The sequence below is a fragment of the Mustelus asterias genome, chromosome 23, assembly GCF_964213995.1.
Source record: "Mustelus asterias chromosome 23, sMusAst1.hap1.1, whole genome shotgun sequence".
NCBI classification, from domain to species: domain Eukaryota; kingdom Metazoa; phylum Chordata; class Chondrichthyes; order Carcharhiniformes; family Triakidae; genus Mustelus; species Mustelus asterias.
Window position 1 is genome coordinate 66218618 of NC_135823.1, and position 18561 is coordinate 66237178.

The 18561-nt window shown below is 39.9% G+C and overlaps 1 protein-coding gene across 3 annotated transcripts in view; it reads right to left on the reverse strand.

Moving 5' to 3' along the window:
• brd8a (bromodomain containing 8a) overlaps nt 1–18561 on the reverse strand; it is an 81158-nt gene that overhangs the window by 28042 nt on the left and 34555 nt on the right. For 2 of the 3 annotated variants that reach the window (XM_078240842.1, XM_078240841.1), the window contains exons 16-23: nt 18210–18427; nt 16361–16453; nt 14552–14620; nt 11928–12105; nt 9954–10058; nt 8153–8197; nt 4348–4430; nt 3564–3805 (exon numbers count right to left, since the gene is read on the reverse strand). In XM_078240842.1, the coding sequence (XP_078096968.1) occupies nt 3760–3805; nt 4348–4430; nt 8153–8197; nt 9954–10058; nt 11928–12105; nt 14552–14620; nt 16361–16453; nt 18210–18427 (837 nt within the window). In that variant the 3' untranslated portion in view covers nt 3564–3759. Of the gene's footprint in view, nt 1–3563; nt 3806–4347; nt 4431–8152; nt 8198–9953; nt 10059–11927; nt 12106–14551; nt 14621–16360; nt 16454–18209; nt 18428–18561 lie in introns of those variants that run through there. The other variant, XM_078240843.1, reaches the window with a different exon arrangement.

Below are 18561 nucleotides of genomic sequence, written 5' to 3' on the forward strand. Positions count from 1 at the left end.
CTATAAGGCAGGATGATGGTTCAATAATGTAAGATTTTTCAATGGTTCTACCTGACACGATATCAAAATTAGTCACAATCACCCATGCTGGGAGTGATAGATTACCCTGCATTCAGTTGCCATTACTCAAGATCTTTCCCTTTGATTTTGGAACCCACATGTATCATTTTCTGATCATCACGCTCATCTTTTATTGAACTTGAAATAATCTCACTGAGCACACAATGATGCTCTAAGCAATGTTAGTGTACATTGTACTGCCAAAGTTAGTGTGCAATCTAAATCGCACTGGTAACACTCATTCTGGTAAATATAAAGCTGAAAAGCAAAGGAGAAAGAACATGTATATCCTTTTACAACCTCAGGATATCCAAAAATGTTTTACAGCTAATGAAATGTTTGAAATCTAGTCATTGTTGCAATGTCAGAAACACAGCAGCCAATTTGCACAAAGCAAGCTCTCATTAACAGCAATGTGATAATGACCAAATAATCTGTGTTTAAGTGATATTGGTCAAGGGATGGACATTGAATAGGACATCAAGAAGAACTTCAGCACCCCTGTGCGAAGTAGTATCATGGGATCTTTTAGGTCTAAATGTTTATTAGTCACAAGCAGGCTTACATTAACACTGTAATTAGGTTAGTCACCACACTCTGACACCTGTTTGGGTACACTGAGGGAGAATTTAGCATGCTAATGCACCTAACCAGCACGTCATTCGGACTGTGGGAGGAAACCGGAGCACCCGGAGGAAACACACGCAGACACAGGGAGAATATGCAAACTCCACACAATGACCCAAGCTGGGAATCAAAGCCAGGTCCCTAATGTTGTGAGGCAGCAGTGCTAACCACTGTGTCACCGAGACGCCCTACCTGAGGGAGCAGATGTGGCGATGATTTAATGCCTCATCTGAAAGTTGGCACACCTCCAACAGTGCAGCATTCCTCAGTACTGGACTGGAGTGTCAGTCTGGATTGTGCTTTCAAGTCTCCTAGAAACCACAAACTTCTGACTCAGAGATTAGAGTGTTACCAACTGAGCTGCAGCTGGCAGTAACAGTATGTAAACACAAACTTTTCAATTGGATATAGGGAGGATGAGAAGAAATGGTATTTGAGAGAAGTTACTCCACAAGGTGTAACCCACGCAACACCATTATGTGAAAAACACCATGGGGAAAGAGTATAGCAGCATGTCCTTCATTTATTTGTTATATATTTTGTTAAATCACTAGTCATCACATCTGACAATAGTCACAATTATTGCAGTTACTGTGCTACAATTAAAAAAACATTAATATAAATAGTTGAAGATTTTAGATAAATCTGCAGGTTACTGGTACATGAATTGGATTTACCTTCCAATTCCTGCAATCATATATTGAAAAAGTAAAATGTTTGTAATTACCTTTAATTTTATTTGAATTTCTTTTGGTGGACTCAGTTCAATATACAGGGTGAAACCCTGCTAGGTTGTGGTGAAAACAACAGAACTCAAATTCTCCTGGTAATGTTTCTTTTGGTGATTGTGTGTTCGAGGTGAGTGACACATATGCTACCTAAACGTTGACCCAAATTTGGCAGCCGATGTCAGCATCAAAAACACTCAGGTAAGCTATAACGCAGGCCAACAGCAGAATAAGGGTTCCTAAACTCTTCTCCAACAATCCCAACTTCAGAAGTGTATTCATTACTGTACCAATCTGATACACCAACTACCAGCTGACATCATCCATTTTAACAGTATTATACAGAATTTGGTATTGCGCAACACTGAGTTTAAATTGGATCTTTATAGCCAGAGGTACCACAGCTTAATCTGACCGGACTAAAGATACTATACCACTCAGTCTCCGTGAATTCAAATTTGAGCTGTTCTGTGGTAACTGTTCTATTTTAATCATATATTCTGTAATTATGCCTTTACTTTCAAACTTAGAAGACAAAAAGCTGTAACTTGATCATGAACAGATATTGTTGCATCTATTGTACTCTGTGCTCTTGTGACACAACCTACTTACTGAAGTTATTTTAAGATTGGATTTCCAAAAAGCACTCAATAAGGTACCACACAAAAGAGCCCATGGTACATTAGCATGGATAGAGGATTGGCTAATTGATAGTAGACAGAGAGTTGGGATAAGAGGGGCATTTTCAGGATGACAACCTGCAACTAGTGAGGTGCCACGGGGATCAATGCTGGGACCACAATTATTTATTTGATTTATTGTCACATGTATTTACAGTGAAAAGTATTGTTTCTTGCGCGCTATACAGACAAAGCATACCATTCACAGAGAAGGAAATGAGAGGGTGCAGAATATAGTGTTACAGTCATAGCTAGGATGTAGAGAAAGATCAACTTAATGCAAGTTAAGTCCATTCGAAAGTCTGACAGCAGCAGGGAAGAAGCTGTTCTTGAGTTGGTTACGATATATATTAATGACTTGGACAAGGGAAGTGAATGTACTGTTGCCAAGTTTGTTGCCTACTGCAGCAGAGGGATCTGGGGTCCTTGTGCATAAATCACAAAAAGCAAGCATACAAGTTCAACAGGTAATTGGGAAGGCAAATTGAACGTTGGCCTGTATTTCAAAGGGAATCGAGTATGAAAGTTGGGAAGTCTTGCTAAGACTCTACAAGGCACTAGTTAGACCACACTTGGAATACTGTAAACAATTTTGGTCCCCCTTTCTAAAAGATATACTGGCCTTGGAGGCAGTCCAGAGAAGGTTCAAGAGGTTGATCCCAGGTTTGGAGTGATTTTCTTATGAGAGGTCAAGTAGGTTGGGCCTGTACTCACTGGAGTTTAGAAGAATGAGAAGCGACCTTATCGAGACATACAGGATTCTCAGGGGGCTTGACAGGGTAGAGGGTGTTTCTTCTTGTTGGAGAGTATAGGACCTTAGGGCATAGTGTCAGAGTAAGGAGTCACCCATTTAAAACAGGGATTAGGAGAAATTTCTTCTCTCTGAGGGCAGTGAATCTGTGGAATTCTTTACCGCGCTGAGCTCTAGAGGCTGGGTCATTAAGTATGTTCAAAGCTGAGATAGATTTTAAAACAGTAAGGGAATCAAGCATTATGAGGATAAGATGGGAAAGTGAAGCTGAAAGGTGGAACAGACTCAATGGGCCAAATGGCCTACATCTGTTCTTACATCTTATTGTCCCAAGTCTCAAGACAGGGCTGAGGTGTGCTCGGACCAGTTCAAAGTTTCAGATATTCACACATTATATAAAACAGAGACACCTGCCAAAGATAGGACCCACTGCAAAGACAATTCAACAAAAAACGCTTACATTTAAAAAGCTGCTCTCGATAACCAAACAAAAATGCTTAAGCATTGCGTAGACAAAGATGTTGTCCTACATCGTAAATGAACAGAAATGCTACTTTCATCAAGGCTAGCACACTTATTAATGCTGGTTAAAATGATAAATTTTACAACACCGTGGGCCGAAGGGCCTGTTCTGTGCTGTACTGTTCTATGTAAATGTCCTATCTTTCACTGGTATTAACCAAAATTCATTGTAATTTAATTCTCTGAAGCCAATCGGGTTGTTAGAGTAATTTTATTAAGCACATACATTGTTCGCAGAACAAAATCTGTACACTAGAAACAAGGCTGTACAATACAATTAATTATCTTCAATGCTAATGAAGACAGTACAGCTTCATTTGTCTTTACGCAGTGCTGAATGCTTCACATGGTCAGGTCCCATAGCCTATGGCATGCGATCATTTCTTCATTTTCATATCCGCTTCAATGGCACAGCGGCGTCCTCTTGTACCACCATCCTAACAGAAAAAAAATTATTCTTTTTCACTGCCTAGTGGGGAATTATTAAGCATTTATATTCACAGAACTTATTACATTCCAGAAAACTACATTTTATGAGGCAGACTGCATATGCTTTGGCGAAAGAACAAAAAAAAAAATGGAATTAAACAAAACATTAATTGGCCCAAATAGTTTCCATCATGCTTTTTATTTTGTAATGCATAGCAATTGAACTAAAAAGTTATGCTATATTTATAAATGAAGGTAAAAATATTTTTGTATAACAAAGATTCATGCACAGTATTTGGGTAATAGTTCTGGAAGGAATAATGGAAATGAATACCATATTGAAATAAATTAATGCAAGGCAGACAATCTGATATCTGACAACTTTAGCAAGATAAAGACTACCTGAACAATATTGAAGGGCTGTTGAAGTTTCAACATCAGACAAGGGAGCTTAATGTGCAAAACACTCCTAATTGCTTTCTAATAACCAGCATCAATACATTGCATCCTCAATTTAAAAAAAAACTCAAACTGGATACATTCCACTTACCTGGAAGCAGCAATTAACTGCTTTGCGGAGACCGTTAACAGTATTTTGTCATCAGCTGATGTCACAGCGCTTACTGTTGCTGGCTGAAATACATGGGGAAACTAGAAATGTCAACACAGGACAGCTCTTAAAAATAAATTTCATTCAAATTTGAAAGAAGCATCTTTTTAAACCAGTGATTGAATAAAATAGAAATTTGAGTTAAATTACCATCATGCAATCACTGAAATAAAGATAAATTTAGAACACACAAAACTCCTAGATATCCATGTATTTCAGCCAGCACTGTGACATCATCAGCTGATGACAAAAACCTCTCGAAAGTAGTTAACTTCTGCAACCAGGTAAGAGGAAAACACCCACTCTGAAACTTCTGTGTAGACGAAATGATAAAAATGAATTAGTGTTAGGAACTAAATGTTGGAGTTGTGTTCCTTGCATTTAATAGAAATTATGTTGTAACACAAAAAGATTTTATTTGACATTAAATTGCTGACAGTTAAGATCGAGAAAAAGGGAACTATGTGATTGTACATAACACTCGTGTTAGTAATAATCCTAACGTGGGTGATTTATTTGTCCACTGAAACATTTATTCTGTAGATAGGCATGGGTCATTAGTTGCAAAAACGGGCTGCGTGTGGGGGAATTGAAATACAGTCACAAATACACTTGGGGAAAATACATTATGGAGAATGTCTGGAAAAATCCAGGAACATAAGTCACTGTTTAAACCAGGCCCCTACACAAAACCCAAGACAATATGACTCGTATTTGGATTTTAAGCTAGCGAGAATTTAAGCACAAAATGGGGCTACTGAATCTAGTGCTACTTGCATGACCTGTTAGTAAAATATTTGCCTGAATTGTACATGAAGCTTTTGAATAGTCAGATGTCCTTATGGGGTGGACAGCAATGAAACTGGTTCAAGGATCTTTCAATGAACTGACAGCATTATCTTTTGAGTGACTGTAAAATTTAAAAGGTCTCTCCAATACTCAAGGATAAATTTCTCCACAGGTCCAAATAATCCTAAATACTGCAGTTTGCTCAGATCATGAGTATCTGACATTTTGAAAACCATCTTCGGGGCGGCAAGGTGACGCAGTGATTAGCACTGCTGCCTCACAGTGCCAGGGATCAAAGTTCAATTCCGACCTGGGTCACTGTCTGTGTGGAGTTTGCACTTTCTCCCTATGTGGGTTTTCTCCCAGTGCTCCAGTTTCCTCCCATAGTTCAAAAATGTGCGAGTTACGTGGACTGGCTATGCTAAATTAACCCTAGTGTCAGGGGATTGACGGGGTAAATGTGTGGGGTTGCGGGACGAGGGTCTGGGTGGGATTGTGGTCGGTGCAGACTCGATGGGCCGAATGGCCTCCTTCTGTACTGTAGGGGTTCTAGGAGTCATGTGAGAGATAAATTAATTTTACTTTAGTCTGGAAATCAGCATGCGAGATATAATATGAACATTTAACATGTTTGATTCAAATCCTCTAGTTCTCCAGAGGGAAATAACTTACTATGAAAGTGTTGACACCTCAATTAAAATAATGAACAAAAGAACTTCAAACAAGCAGAGTATAATTTCCTGACTTCAATTATTGGCCAGCCCATCCATTCTCCCTGGCTGCCTGAGCAAACTACAACAGGCATTTCTCCAAGGGAGAAATACAAGTAGTGAAATTTAAATATAACACTTCTTTCATTGCAATCCCCCGCCCTCCCTGCTAAAATATATTTAAACACCCTTCCAAAAAAATGGCATATTCTCAGATAAAGATCCAGAGATGATCATTTTAATTAAATTACTCCTCTGAACAGTGTGTCTCATCTGATCAACACTCTTGTAATCTATTTCCCCTCTTGGACATAGTGAGAGAAAAATTAATTCCCATAGAGCCAGCATTGCGCAGTCTAATACTGATCATCAAGGGGCCAAAGGCACTAATGCTTCTTTAAGTAGCATAGCTGGTGCGATTGTCTTTTTAATCGTATAAAATGTTGCAGCTCTTTTACTTAATTGAAATCCCTCTTCATTAACCCAGTAGCTGACTAATGCACAATTCAGTTTCAGTAATAGCATTTCATTCCTAGTTGAGGGGATGTTAATCTTATTTAAAAATAAAAATGGAAAAGCACAATAATCATATGAGGAAAACAAAACCTGCATCATGTAGTGTTGTCTTGTGGAAATAGCCAGCTTTTTTTCAGAGATTTGCCTTTGCTTCTTTCTGTGGGAACTCTGTGTAAGATGGCAACATGCAAGACAAATGGGTGCTCCAAAGACAGCTTTCCAAAGATGTAATATTTTGCTAAATTCTACAGGATGTGATACAGCACAGCAAAAAAAAAAGCAAAGGCGCTACAGTACTGGTTCCCAAACTGTGGTTAATGAACCCCGAAATATCTCGGGGGGTTCGTGGGAAAAATCCCGTAATGGCAGACACAGAATTATCTGCCTACCAAACTAAATCTCAATTGTCAGTTTGAGTTGTAGCCTGTCACTCAGGATGGTGGATGTCCAAAGCAGTCAATCCAGTACATGGACCATCCTGATTAAGAGGCTATTTGGTCGATGAATTGTTGTTTTGAACGGCAGCAATGATTGGCCCAGTAAAACATGCCTTGTCTCGTGACAGGGCTTGGAATTGGTGAGTGGCGTGCTGTGATTTCTGGTTGGTTTGGCGTTGTGTGTTGCCTGTAGGAGTGGAACTCTCTGAATGTTAATTGCACTGTTTTTGGTGTTTCCCTTCCCCTTCTGACCTCGACTAAAATCCTGATGGTAAGGTGAGAATATATGCCCTCAGGTAAGGGGGAAAATCCCGGGGGGGGGGGGGGTATTGAGATTTGGCATTTTCATGAAAGGGATGTTAATGTTTAGGAACCAAGATTTAGAGTGATGCCATCTTATCCAGAAGTCACCACAGATAAGTCAAAGAATTGCATTAGTTGGATGAAAGCCAGGCTTTCCAACAAAACATGGTTTAAAACACTTCCTGAGTTATTCATAAATGTCAATGAATCCTGCCAGTTCCCTCAAACGGCATTTGTGAAACAATGAAAGGTGGGACCTGAGGTAAGGCTGTTCGGAATTCATTGAGCAGCATCCTACAGTGTGGGAAGCATCACCTACCTGTTCTGTTGTACAGCCCTATCAGAGCGAAGGCAGACTGCATGCCGATGCTCCTAATCGCTGGATCCTGAGCATTTAGGTCACGTGTAACTCTAGCAGTGGAACATGTCATTGCCTTAAACTGTCCTTCACTAGATCTGGAAGCTTTCTTTCATTGGTTTACATCTCTCTGCCTTCTCGAAAATCCTGGCACACAGCATTACGAACGCCTTATTCCCTATATTTCTTTTCACATGCATAGGAAAAATGTTGTGGTTGAAGTTTCTCTTTATGTTGTTTGAATCCATATCTAAACTGAAAGATCTTCCTCCAGACAGCATCTAACTGATATCAGCTCATTGGATACAACCAGCTTTGAACTGGCAGTGACTTCACAGCAGTCAATGGTATCTGGTGTGTCTGATCAACAGTCAACGCCACATTTTAATATGGCGTTTTTGAAACGATGAAATACCAGACATTACTGAACCTAATGAAACAAACTGGGACAATCTCATCAAAACATACTTTCACAAAGAAAAACAGTTACGATTTTGACCAGCTATGAACCACAGTATTTACCACAGACTGAGCATTATAATCTGGGTTAGCATTCAGGACAGAACATTCACTTCCAGACTTTGAGATCTCCTACAATGAGTTATTATCCACATTCTGCATTGAATACTTACAAAGAGAGAGAGAAGAAAGGCGGGAGAGCCCATGGGGACACTGTCCTGTTAAAGGACAAACAAAAAAAAAACACCAAATCAGATTCAACCTGAGGAAGCATATTAAACAAAAAACAGCTACACTCCCTCTGAAGGCATCAGCCTGGATTGCCATTCATTGGTATTTCAATGCTAGCAGTAACCCATTTAGTTGTATCGTTTACCACTTGGTTACAAATCAATCAAAAAGTCCAAGCTTTTTGTATGTCACTAACAAGGGATGAGGGGATTCCTGGAACATCTACAAACTATGTCAAATGGGAGGTAAACCACCAGTTTTGTATATGTGACTGAAAAAGAATTATATTTGCATGACCATATTAGCAACCAATGTTAAAACACTTCTATCTATGGTTATATCTCTGGGGTCAGGTTCTAGGCTTTATCTACTAGTATCATAGTTTTAGGATGGTCAGCAGTAATGGGGATACCTACATCTGCAATCAAAAGTACAAGCAAAGTGTAAAGATAAGAGCAAATTACTGCGGATGCTAGAATCTGAAACAAAACCAGAAAATGCTGGAAAATCTCAGCAGCTCTGACAGCGTCTGTGGACAGAGAATAGAACCAACGTTGAGTCTGGATGACCTTTGGTCGCTCTGACAAAGAGTCATCCAAACTCGAAACGTTAGCAAGTGCAATACAATGGCTTGGGGCATTTTTGAACCTGGGCTCATCTGGTCACCTATAATACTTAATTAAGTAATATTGCCAACAATAATATTAACATTACAAGATCAACTCTGTGAGCAAAGCAGTTGGTTTAACTCATCTGGGTGCTGCCAAAGCTTTTCTGAACTAGAACGCAAGAACTAGGAGCAGGAGTAGGCCATCTGGCCCCTCGAGCCTGCTCTGCCTTTCAATAAGGTCATGATTGACCTTTTCGTGGACTCAGCTCCGCTTACCTGCCCGCTCATCATAACCCTCGATTCCTGTCACCAGAAACACTCCTGCAAAACTTTTCTTTTTGACCATGACACTTCAAAATACAAAGGTTGACCTGGTCGCATCTCAGATCTGATTAGGTCAATTTGAAAACTCTGCACTTCTGGTTGCTGGAAAACTGGCCTTTAAAATCAGTGTTCAGCTAATGAAAGCTCTACTGTGTAAATTTAATCCCGAAGGTAAATCAGAATACCCCGCGTGGAAACAAATTGACACAGGTTATGGAATGTGTTTTGATGGGAAATGCCAATGTAAGTGCTGAAGCCAGAAGTCAAAACAGTGTTGGATAACTGTAAATACTTCCCTGGAGTAATAAGTTATAGTTGAATTCTTGCCCAGATATAAAGAATAAAGACAAGCTTTAATTTCAAACCAGGGTTAACTTTACAAGCTGATGTAGTGATTATGATTGAGTTGGGGATTTCCTAATAAAGGTGAAATCCAATAAATTTATTACAATGTCTGCTATTTAATAGCTATTTTTTAAAAACAGGTTTCACTGTTTAACACACTAAACTAACAGAAATCATAGCTCTAGCTTTCTAAAAAATACTGGCGCGGGGAAAGTTTTCCCACACAGAGGGTGGTGGGTGCCTGGAACGCACTGCCAATGGAGGTGGTGGAAGCAGGAACATTAGCAATGTTCAACCTTGATAGACACATGAACGGGAGGCGAACAGTGGGACAGGAACCGTGTATGGGTAATAAGTAGTGGATCTAAATGAGGACTAGGAATCAGTGCAAGCGCGGTGGGCCGAAGGACATGTTCCTGTGCTGTATTGTGCTTTGTTCTTTGGTGTTTCAGGCATACACTGACCTTTTCTGCAGCGTCCTGCTTTCGGGTTGACTCACGCCCACGCAGACTCTTAGCACTGATTCCAGATTCCGATGTTTGCATTATTAACTGCGTGGCTAGGAATTGCTAAACGGGCAGAGAGAAAAAAAAAATCAGGGAGAAAGATAAACCTAAACAGCAGCAATATCACAACAGGTTCTTGAAGCATAATTGTGTCATTATTTAAGACTAAAGACGTGCTGGTTAGGGTGCATTGACCCGAACAGGCGCCGGACTGGGGCGACTAGGAATTTCACAGTAACTTCATTGCGGTGTTAACGTAAGCCCTACTTGTGACTAATAATTTTATTAGTCACAAATTTTAACTTTAACAATTTTTCCCCAAATAGGGAAAGATAAGGAATTTTTGGAGTTCTTGACTCCCCCTTCCCCCCACCTAAATTAATCATCAAAGGGAAGATTTGGAAATTTTACCAAAAGTAAAGATTTTCCACATAGTTAAACAGAGAGAGAGAGAGAGAGAATTGGAGATTTGATATGTGATGTGAATTCAGACAGGCTAAGACATTTGGCCAAGGAAATGCATTTCAACGCTGATACAGACATCAAGTAATGTACAGTGACCAAAAACCACATCACTGACGTAAACAGAATCAAAATAAATTAGCAAAGGGAGATTCAAAGATGTCTTGGGAGTTATATTTGACTCAGTGCTTCCAGTATGGTGAAGTAAAACAGCAAATAGAATGTTGAGGCATATATTTAGTGCTGCTTAAAAGAAACCGCTGATATGGTTATACTGTTTATGAGTTACATGCACTAATTTTAGTGCAAAATGTCTTGTATGCACTTACAGGATATATGTAAATGTAGTTCACATGCACATATTTACTTCAATATTTACTATCAGTCACTAAAGAAAGCACTCGGAATCATCAAAAGATGCTTGCTCACTCCCCTTTTCAATTTACTAATTTATCAGCAAACACACAAATAAGCTGTCATTTGCGGCATGGTAGCACAGTGGTTAGCACTGCTGCTTCACAGCTCCAGGGACCTGGGTTCGATTCCCGGCTTGGGTCACTGTCTGTGTGGAGTTTGCACATTCTCCTCGTGTCTGCGTGGGTTTCCTCCGGGTGCTCCGGTTTCCTCCCACAGTCCAAAGATGTGCGGGTTAGGTTGATTGGCCATGCTAAAATTGCCCCTTAGTGTTATGAGATGCGTAGGTTAGAGGGATTAGTGGGTAAATGCGTAGGGATATGGGGGTAGGGCCTGGGTGGGATTGTGGTCGGTGCAGACTCGATGGGCCGAATGGCCTCCTTCTGTACTGTAGGGTTTCTATTTCTATTTGAATATGAGCATCGAGATCACATACCCAACAGGGGGCCAGGGTAAGTTGCTCTGTCAGTCGGTGCAAACTCGACGGACCAAATGGCCTCTTCTGCACTGTAGGGATTTATATAATTCTAAAATGGTGCATATTACGTATTTTTTTGTTTACTAACTGGAAATCTAATTATCCTCATCTGGATTTCCAATTAGTCACAACTGCCTATCGGCTGAGGAGTTGATCACTACTGACATTTCTAAATGTCGCAGGAGTATTTCATCTGCAGATTGTAATCAGGGTTTACAATACACTGCTCAAACCACACTGAAAAGAATGGTTTTCAGTTCTGATAACACCACTAAAAACATATACAAGTAATGCAATGGTCGTACTGATCCCGGTTATAAAGACAATGAACTATACAATTACCATCACAGAAACTAAAGGTGCAGACAGTTTAGGAATGTGTGTCAAGACTTGGACCGAATTGCGGTTAGAGTAAAGTGAGCGTCCAAATGATCCTCCATCACCACCCACCCACCTTCCCTTTATAACTTGACATATTTACTACAACAGAAGGATTTAAAAAAAATATACATGGGCTAATTCATTAACCATTTGAATGAAATGACATATTTGTGAAATATTAAAAGTAGCGGATCTACCTGAATTTGTTCCAAGACATCTCGCTGCATTTCTAATGCCATGTGATACACGTCATGGTCGGAGCTATTGTACATCACTGCATTCTGGAACATAAGCATAATGTCCCGCTGAAACTCTGCCGTTGTGCGAATTAAACCAGTCTCAATATTTTTCTTTATTGTGGATAAATCCATTGGTCTGTAAAGATGATATGAAACAGTGATCAATACAAGCAACCCTTCTCTGCTACCGCTACCTTTATCACTCCCCCATGTGATAATTTGCTGTGATGATATTTAACGGTCATTCTTTATACTACAATCAACCTACAACAAAAGTCTCACTTATATATAATGCTAAACCTTCTAATCGTTCTCATCACGATATTCCATCAGAAAGTGCAGATTATTTTCCCTGTAATTCCATAGCTTCTGTAGACATCCATTGCTACAATGCCTCTTGATGGTATATCACCATAGTTCTCGACTGTTAAAAACCTTGCACTGTATACTCAGTTCATCCTTATGTCCCACTGTCCAATAAAGGACCCTTCTATGCACTTACTATAATGTAAATTGTAGCTCACATGCACATATTTAGTTGAATAGTACATAAAACATAGAAGAATCAGTACACATATCTATCGAGATCCTCCTTGGTTTTGTAACTTTACCACTCATGGGTAGATTTATGTACTGCTAAAAAATAAAATTCATGAATTTCAAAAATGATTTACCCACTGGGCAGAACATCACTTCAGTGGATATTTCAGTAACACATTACTATAAAAGTAATAATATACAGCATCTCCGAGGTCCAGGCTCATAAAAGTGGTGACTGGCTCAAATCTCCCTTCTCTTTCTCCAGAATCCTCCTCCAAGAGGCATTGTAGCAACGGACGTCTGCATTGCACCCACTTCCTGACCAACTCTCCAAAATACCCATGTACATCAACATTGTGTGTTCACCACCCCATCTCAATTTAACGCACCATTGTCGACTACATAGGACTGAAAAGCAAAACTCACTAAAAAAAAGTAATGTGTACATTAAAATGGAATTTTAAACTCAAAAGGGGAGTTGTAAATTCTGAAATATTTCCCCTTTTTATAATGCCTGTGTTTGCATTAAACATTTTGGGGAGACACAAAGTAATGAAAACTTATCCCAACTTTACATTCCGTTATTGGGAGTTTTGTGCTGTGAATTGAGTTGAGACTATGAAAGATAATCTCACACAAAATCATTCAGATCAGGCAAGAGACAACTTTCATCCAATCAAGCTGTGCCAAACTTGACACAAAAAGATACTCTGCTAACCTCACTGCATCAGCAAATCCCTCAGTTAATACTCATTATAAGTGAGGACACATTTAAGACAAAAAAAAAGGATGCAATAGCAGCCATTGTCTAAACGATTGTTCAGTGTTTTTCAGATACCGGAGCTTAAACTGGAAAAAAACTATTACTGTGATTTCTATCTGTATGGATCACTTATTGTTCAATTACAGCCACCTCAATTTTTGACAACAAGTTAAATTTTTATACAGTGAAAGGGGAGCATTAATCTGCGCTGCCTCATGCACACTGTTAGATCAAGAATATAATTTGGAGAGATCCCTTAGCATATCATTTGCTGACCAAGCTTCCATTCAGCACTTCTTCAGAACGAAAAAGCCCAGACTGGAAATTCAGAAATATAGTGTTGTGCAAATGAGCGAAAGTGCAGCACTCTGAGACTCCAATATGCTGCACCACCTAAAAAATCATTATCCTTATGTACCACTATGTTTATATTTATACAGCAAAAATCTACACTGGGTACACGTCTATAGAATCCCTGCAGTGCGGAAGGAGGCCATTCGGCCCATTGAGTCTGCACCGACCACAATCCCACCCAGGCCCTATTCCCCTATGTATAAACAGATACACATGTGTTTTTCTGATGGCTCTGTAACATACACAATATGCACTAGTAAAGGCTAACTGCCTGGATCAAGATTTTTGAAAAGAAATTAATAGCAATGACGAAATCATTACTCTTTATGGAACCTTGATAAATATTTTGTGGTGACAGTTTACAAACATGCTGACAAGAGTGAAATTATTTTATGCCAAAAACATTTGTTACAACAATTTTAGAGATATTTATCATTACAATCTAACTTTTTGGTTGATAACATTGTCATTGAGAATCCCTTTTACAAAAATACACTAGACTCGGTGTATAGTCTTGAAAAGGATGGTGAAAAAAATGAGTATCAATGATTAATAAGCCAATAGCTGAAAAGAAGTATAACAATAAAGACCAGCTTTCCCATCAGTAAACATACCACAAATAACTCAGGGTAGTTCAAGTATTTTTGCATCACAGAAGTTTCTGTGCACCAATTAAGGCTTACAGTTGGGCTTTGTAACTCTTCCAAACCCCTGTCATGTGGAGGTGGCGGCATAGTGGTATTGTCACTAGACTGGTAATCCAGAGATCCAAGGTAAAGCTCCAGGGACCCAGGTTCAAGATCTACCATGGGGCATAATTCAATTTTAAAACATCTGGAATTAATAGTCTAACGATGACCATGAAACCATTGTCAACTGATGTAAATTTCCACTATTGAACCTGCAGAACTATTAAGAAGCTGACCTGTGTACAATGCTATGATATCCTGGGGCAATATCATCTGTCACTGGTTGAAGGAATACATTAGCGTATCTGTAAAAGGAAGAAGATATTTTACAAAAAGAGATAGAAAACTTTGCGAAACATTAATTTGTTTTGTGCTCCGGATTCTTCATCATTTATAAGAGTGTTGACAAGAATAACAAACACAAAAAACATCGCAGGTAGTTAAAACTTTTAATGCACAGAAACTGAAGAATTTGGATTACAATTATGGCCAACAATTATTCACCTGAATCTTAGAGAGAACAAACATTTAGTAGCAAATCAAAACAATGAGATGAGGAAACAAAAACTGAAAAGCAAAGAAAGCAGCTATAAAAGGCAGCCAACCATGCAATATGTTAAAGAAAAATAATTAAGTAGGACTCCTCAGATCATAGAATCATAGGGCCGGATTTTACAGCCTCACTTGTTCCGAAACCGTTAAATCCCGTCCGAGGTCAACGTATTTTCCCATTGTCCGCCCCTCGCCTGCTCCGATTCGATGATTCCTGTGGCGGGCGGGTGGTAAAATTCCGACCATAGAATCCCTTTGGCCCATCGAGTCTACACCGACTCTCAGAGAATCCCACCCAGGTCCTCCCCTCTGCCCTATCCCCGTAACCCTGCGCATTTATCATGGCTAATCCACCCAACCTGCAAATCTTTGGATTGTGGGAGGAAGCCAGGGCACTTGGAAGAAACCCACGCAGACACGGGAGAGAATGCAAACTCTGAAAAGCTGGAGTCTGATGATGCAGCTGTATAGAACGCTGGTTAGGCCACATTTGGAGTACTGCGTCCAGTTCTGGTCGCCGCACTACCAGAAGGACGTGGAGGCATTGGAGAGAGTGCAGAGAACGTTTACCAGGATGTTGCCTGGTATGGAGGGTCTTAGCTTTGAGGAGAGATTGGGTAGACTGGGGTTGTTCTCCTTGGAAAGACGGAGAATGAGGGGAGATCTAATAGAGGTATACAAGATTATGAAGGGTATAGATAGGTGAACAGTGGGAAGCTTTTTCCCAGGTCGGAGGTGACGATCACGAGGGGTCACGGGCTCAAGCTGAGAGGGGCGAAGTATAACTCAAGACATCAGAGGGACGTTTTTTACACAGAGGGTGGTGGGGGCCTGGAATGCGCTGCCAAGTAGGGTGGTGGAGGCAGGCACGCTGACATCGTTTAAGACTTACCTGGATAGTCACATGAGCAGCCTGGGAATGGAGGGATACAAATGATTGGTCTAGTTGGACCAAGGAGCGGCACAGGCTTGGAGGGCCGAAGGGCCTGTTTCTGTGCTGTACTGTTCTTTGTTCCACACAGACAGTCACCCAAGGCCGGAATCGAACCTGGGTCCCTGGCACTGTGAGGCAGCAGTGCTAACCACTGTGTTGCCCTTGATAATGAGGCTCTTCATGTAATGGTGCTTGCATTGTAGAGTATTATTACAGTGCGACTGTAGTGAGAGTAGCAAAGGAGTGGAAGAAGCCCTGAAGAGTAAAAAGTGAGCTTGAGGACAGACTGCTCATTGGAAATTTAAACTTTCCAGACCATTTCCACCTAGATCAAAGTGTCAGGATTTCTACAGGGTCTTGACGCAGATCTTCAGTTGTACATCCGTTCTCCAACGATCTGGAAACATGAAGATGTGGTCCATGTTTTTTTCACCCTTGCTTTATGTGATGGTAAGATGCACTTTAGCGTAATGTCACTAGAGGGAAGAGCACTATAGGCCACTCAACAAGATTGGACAGACAGAACCAAAAAGACAAATGATTGCAGAAGGACACTAACCTGTGATTGGCAGCTGCTCTCCATACCAACATAATAGCCTTTTTCCAGATTTTCTGAGCTTGAATGGCCTCCTGGTCTTCACTACAAACTGAACTAGAGAAGACAATAAGGGAAAACTCAATTACAAATTGAGACTCCTAAAATAAGTTGCAGTAATGCAGGCAGCTATCAAAGGTAACACACAATCTATCTATATCTGCACAGAAGCATCATATTATCGGTATTCAAAATGACTTCATTTTATCCATATCGGTTACTTTTCAAAGCAGTGCTATTTTCAAAATGTGACCAAATTGCCAAAATAAAAAGATTTACTTTCTTCGAATTCCACAACAAGCCTCTTAAAAATGCTAACACTGTACATAACACTCATAATACTAACACATGACACATAATACGAACTTGCCTCACTCGTTCCAGCCAAAACATTTATGTTTTTCTACAATATTCCATGTGTAAGTGTATTAAGTTACTTTTCCCAAATAATAAAATTCTTAATGAATCCTAGCAAAGTGCAAAAATAGTCGAAAGTCAACAGTTTCTACAAAACAGGTGATGAATAGGAAAGCAATTCAGATTTTTACAATATACCAATGTACGCATCTCTAACACAATAAAAGGACCCACAATTCTTTACAGATTCATTATAAAATAAAACAACACCAAGACGTATAAAGGAAATAATAGGTCAGATGACCAAAAGCTTTTTTCAGAGGTAGGTGCTAAAGAGGCCCTATAGAACGAAAGCAGGTACAGAGACAGAGAGGTGTAGGCAGGGTATTCAAACACTTAGAGCCCAAGCAACTGAAAGTGTGGTCACCGATGGCAGTGTGATTAAAATCAGGGATTCAGAAGAGAGCAGAATTAGAGAAGTGCAGATATCTTTGAGGTTGTGGACTGGAGGAGATTACAACAACAGAGAGTGGGTCGAAGGCTTGGAGGGGTTTGAAAACAAGGATGAGACTTTTAAAATCAAGAGCCAATGCAGGTCAGTGAACACTGGGATGAGAGGTGAAAGGGTCTTAGTGCGGTGGCAGAATTTTAGATGACCTCAGGTTTATGGAGGGTGGAATGTGGAAACCTGCCAGGATTGTGTTAGAATAGTCATCTAGAGGTAGCGAAGTACCTACCTCTGAAAAAGTTTGGGGTCAGCTGACCTAATATCTCGTGTGTCTTGGTGTCATTTTGTTTTATAACGCATCTGTAAAGATGCGTGGGACCTTTTATTATGTTAGAGGTGCGTACATAGGTATATGTAAAAATCCTGATTGCTTTCCAATTTGTCACTGTTTTTGCACTTTGCTAGGATTCATTCAGAGCTTGCTATTTTATTTGGGGAAAATAACTTAATACACTTACACATGGAATATTATAGAAAAACAAATGTTTTGACTGGAAAGAGTGAGGCGTATTAGTATTGTGCATCATGTATTAGTATTACGAGTGTCACATACAATATTAGCAGAATTTTTAAGAGTTTGTTGTGGAGTTCAAAGAAACTAAATCTTCTTATTTTGGCAACTTGGTTGGAGCAGCTGATGTCTCTGATAGCAGAGAAGTTATGGAGGTGGAAGCAAACGGTCGTAGAGATGGTGCAAATCTGAGGGGGATCTCCAGATCAAATGTGGCAACAAGGTTGCAATTTGTGCCATCAAATAAAAGTTACAATATTCTTGGGCCTTGATTAAAGCTGTGATCAGATTACACTGAAGTCCAGCAGGATGAGTTGTTCCCAAAGTTCTACATTGGAGGGCTAATCAAATACAGATACGATCATTTTTAGCAAGTTGAATGAATATCACATTCCTCCCTCCACAAAGGGTGGAAACAAAACAGCTTCCAAACTTACAATTGAGAGGAAGCAGGGCTGCTGGGTATTGAATCAGCGAGGACTGAAGACTGCAGATGTGCATTATGGACACTGAATCCATCATCACTTTCACTAACAGGTGGCTCATTGTCAGTTTCTGACATGTAGACCTCATTTGGTTCCTCTTCCCTGGCTTCATCCATACTGGCGGCTTCGCTGGCTCCATCTTCCTCTTTTGGAACAAGTGCCTCTTGCAGCTGTGAGAAACACCACACGCAACATTGTACAGAACATATACTTGCAATATGCTGAATTGTCAGAATACTCATCAATTAACACAATACACATGTAAATAATTGACTTATTGTCCACATTACTTTCTATCACTGGA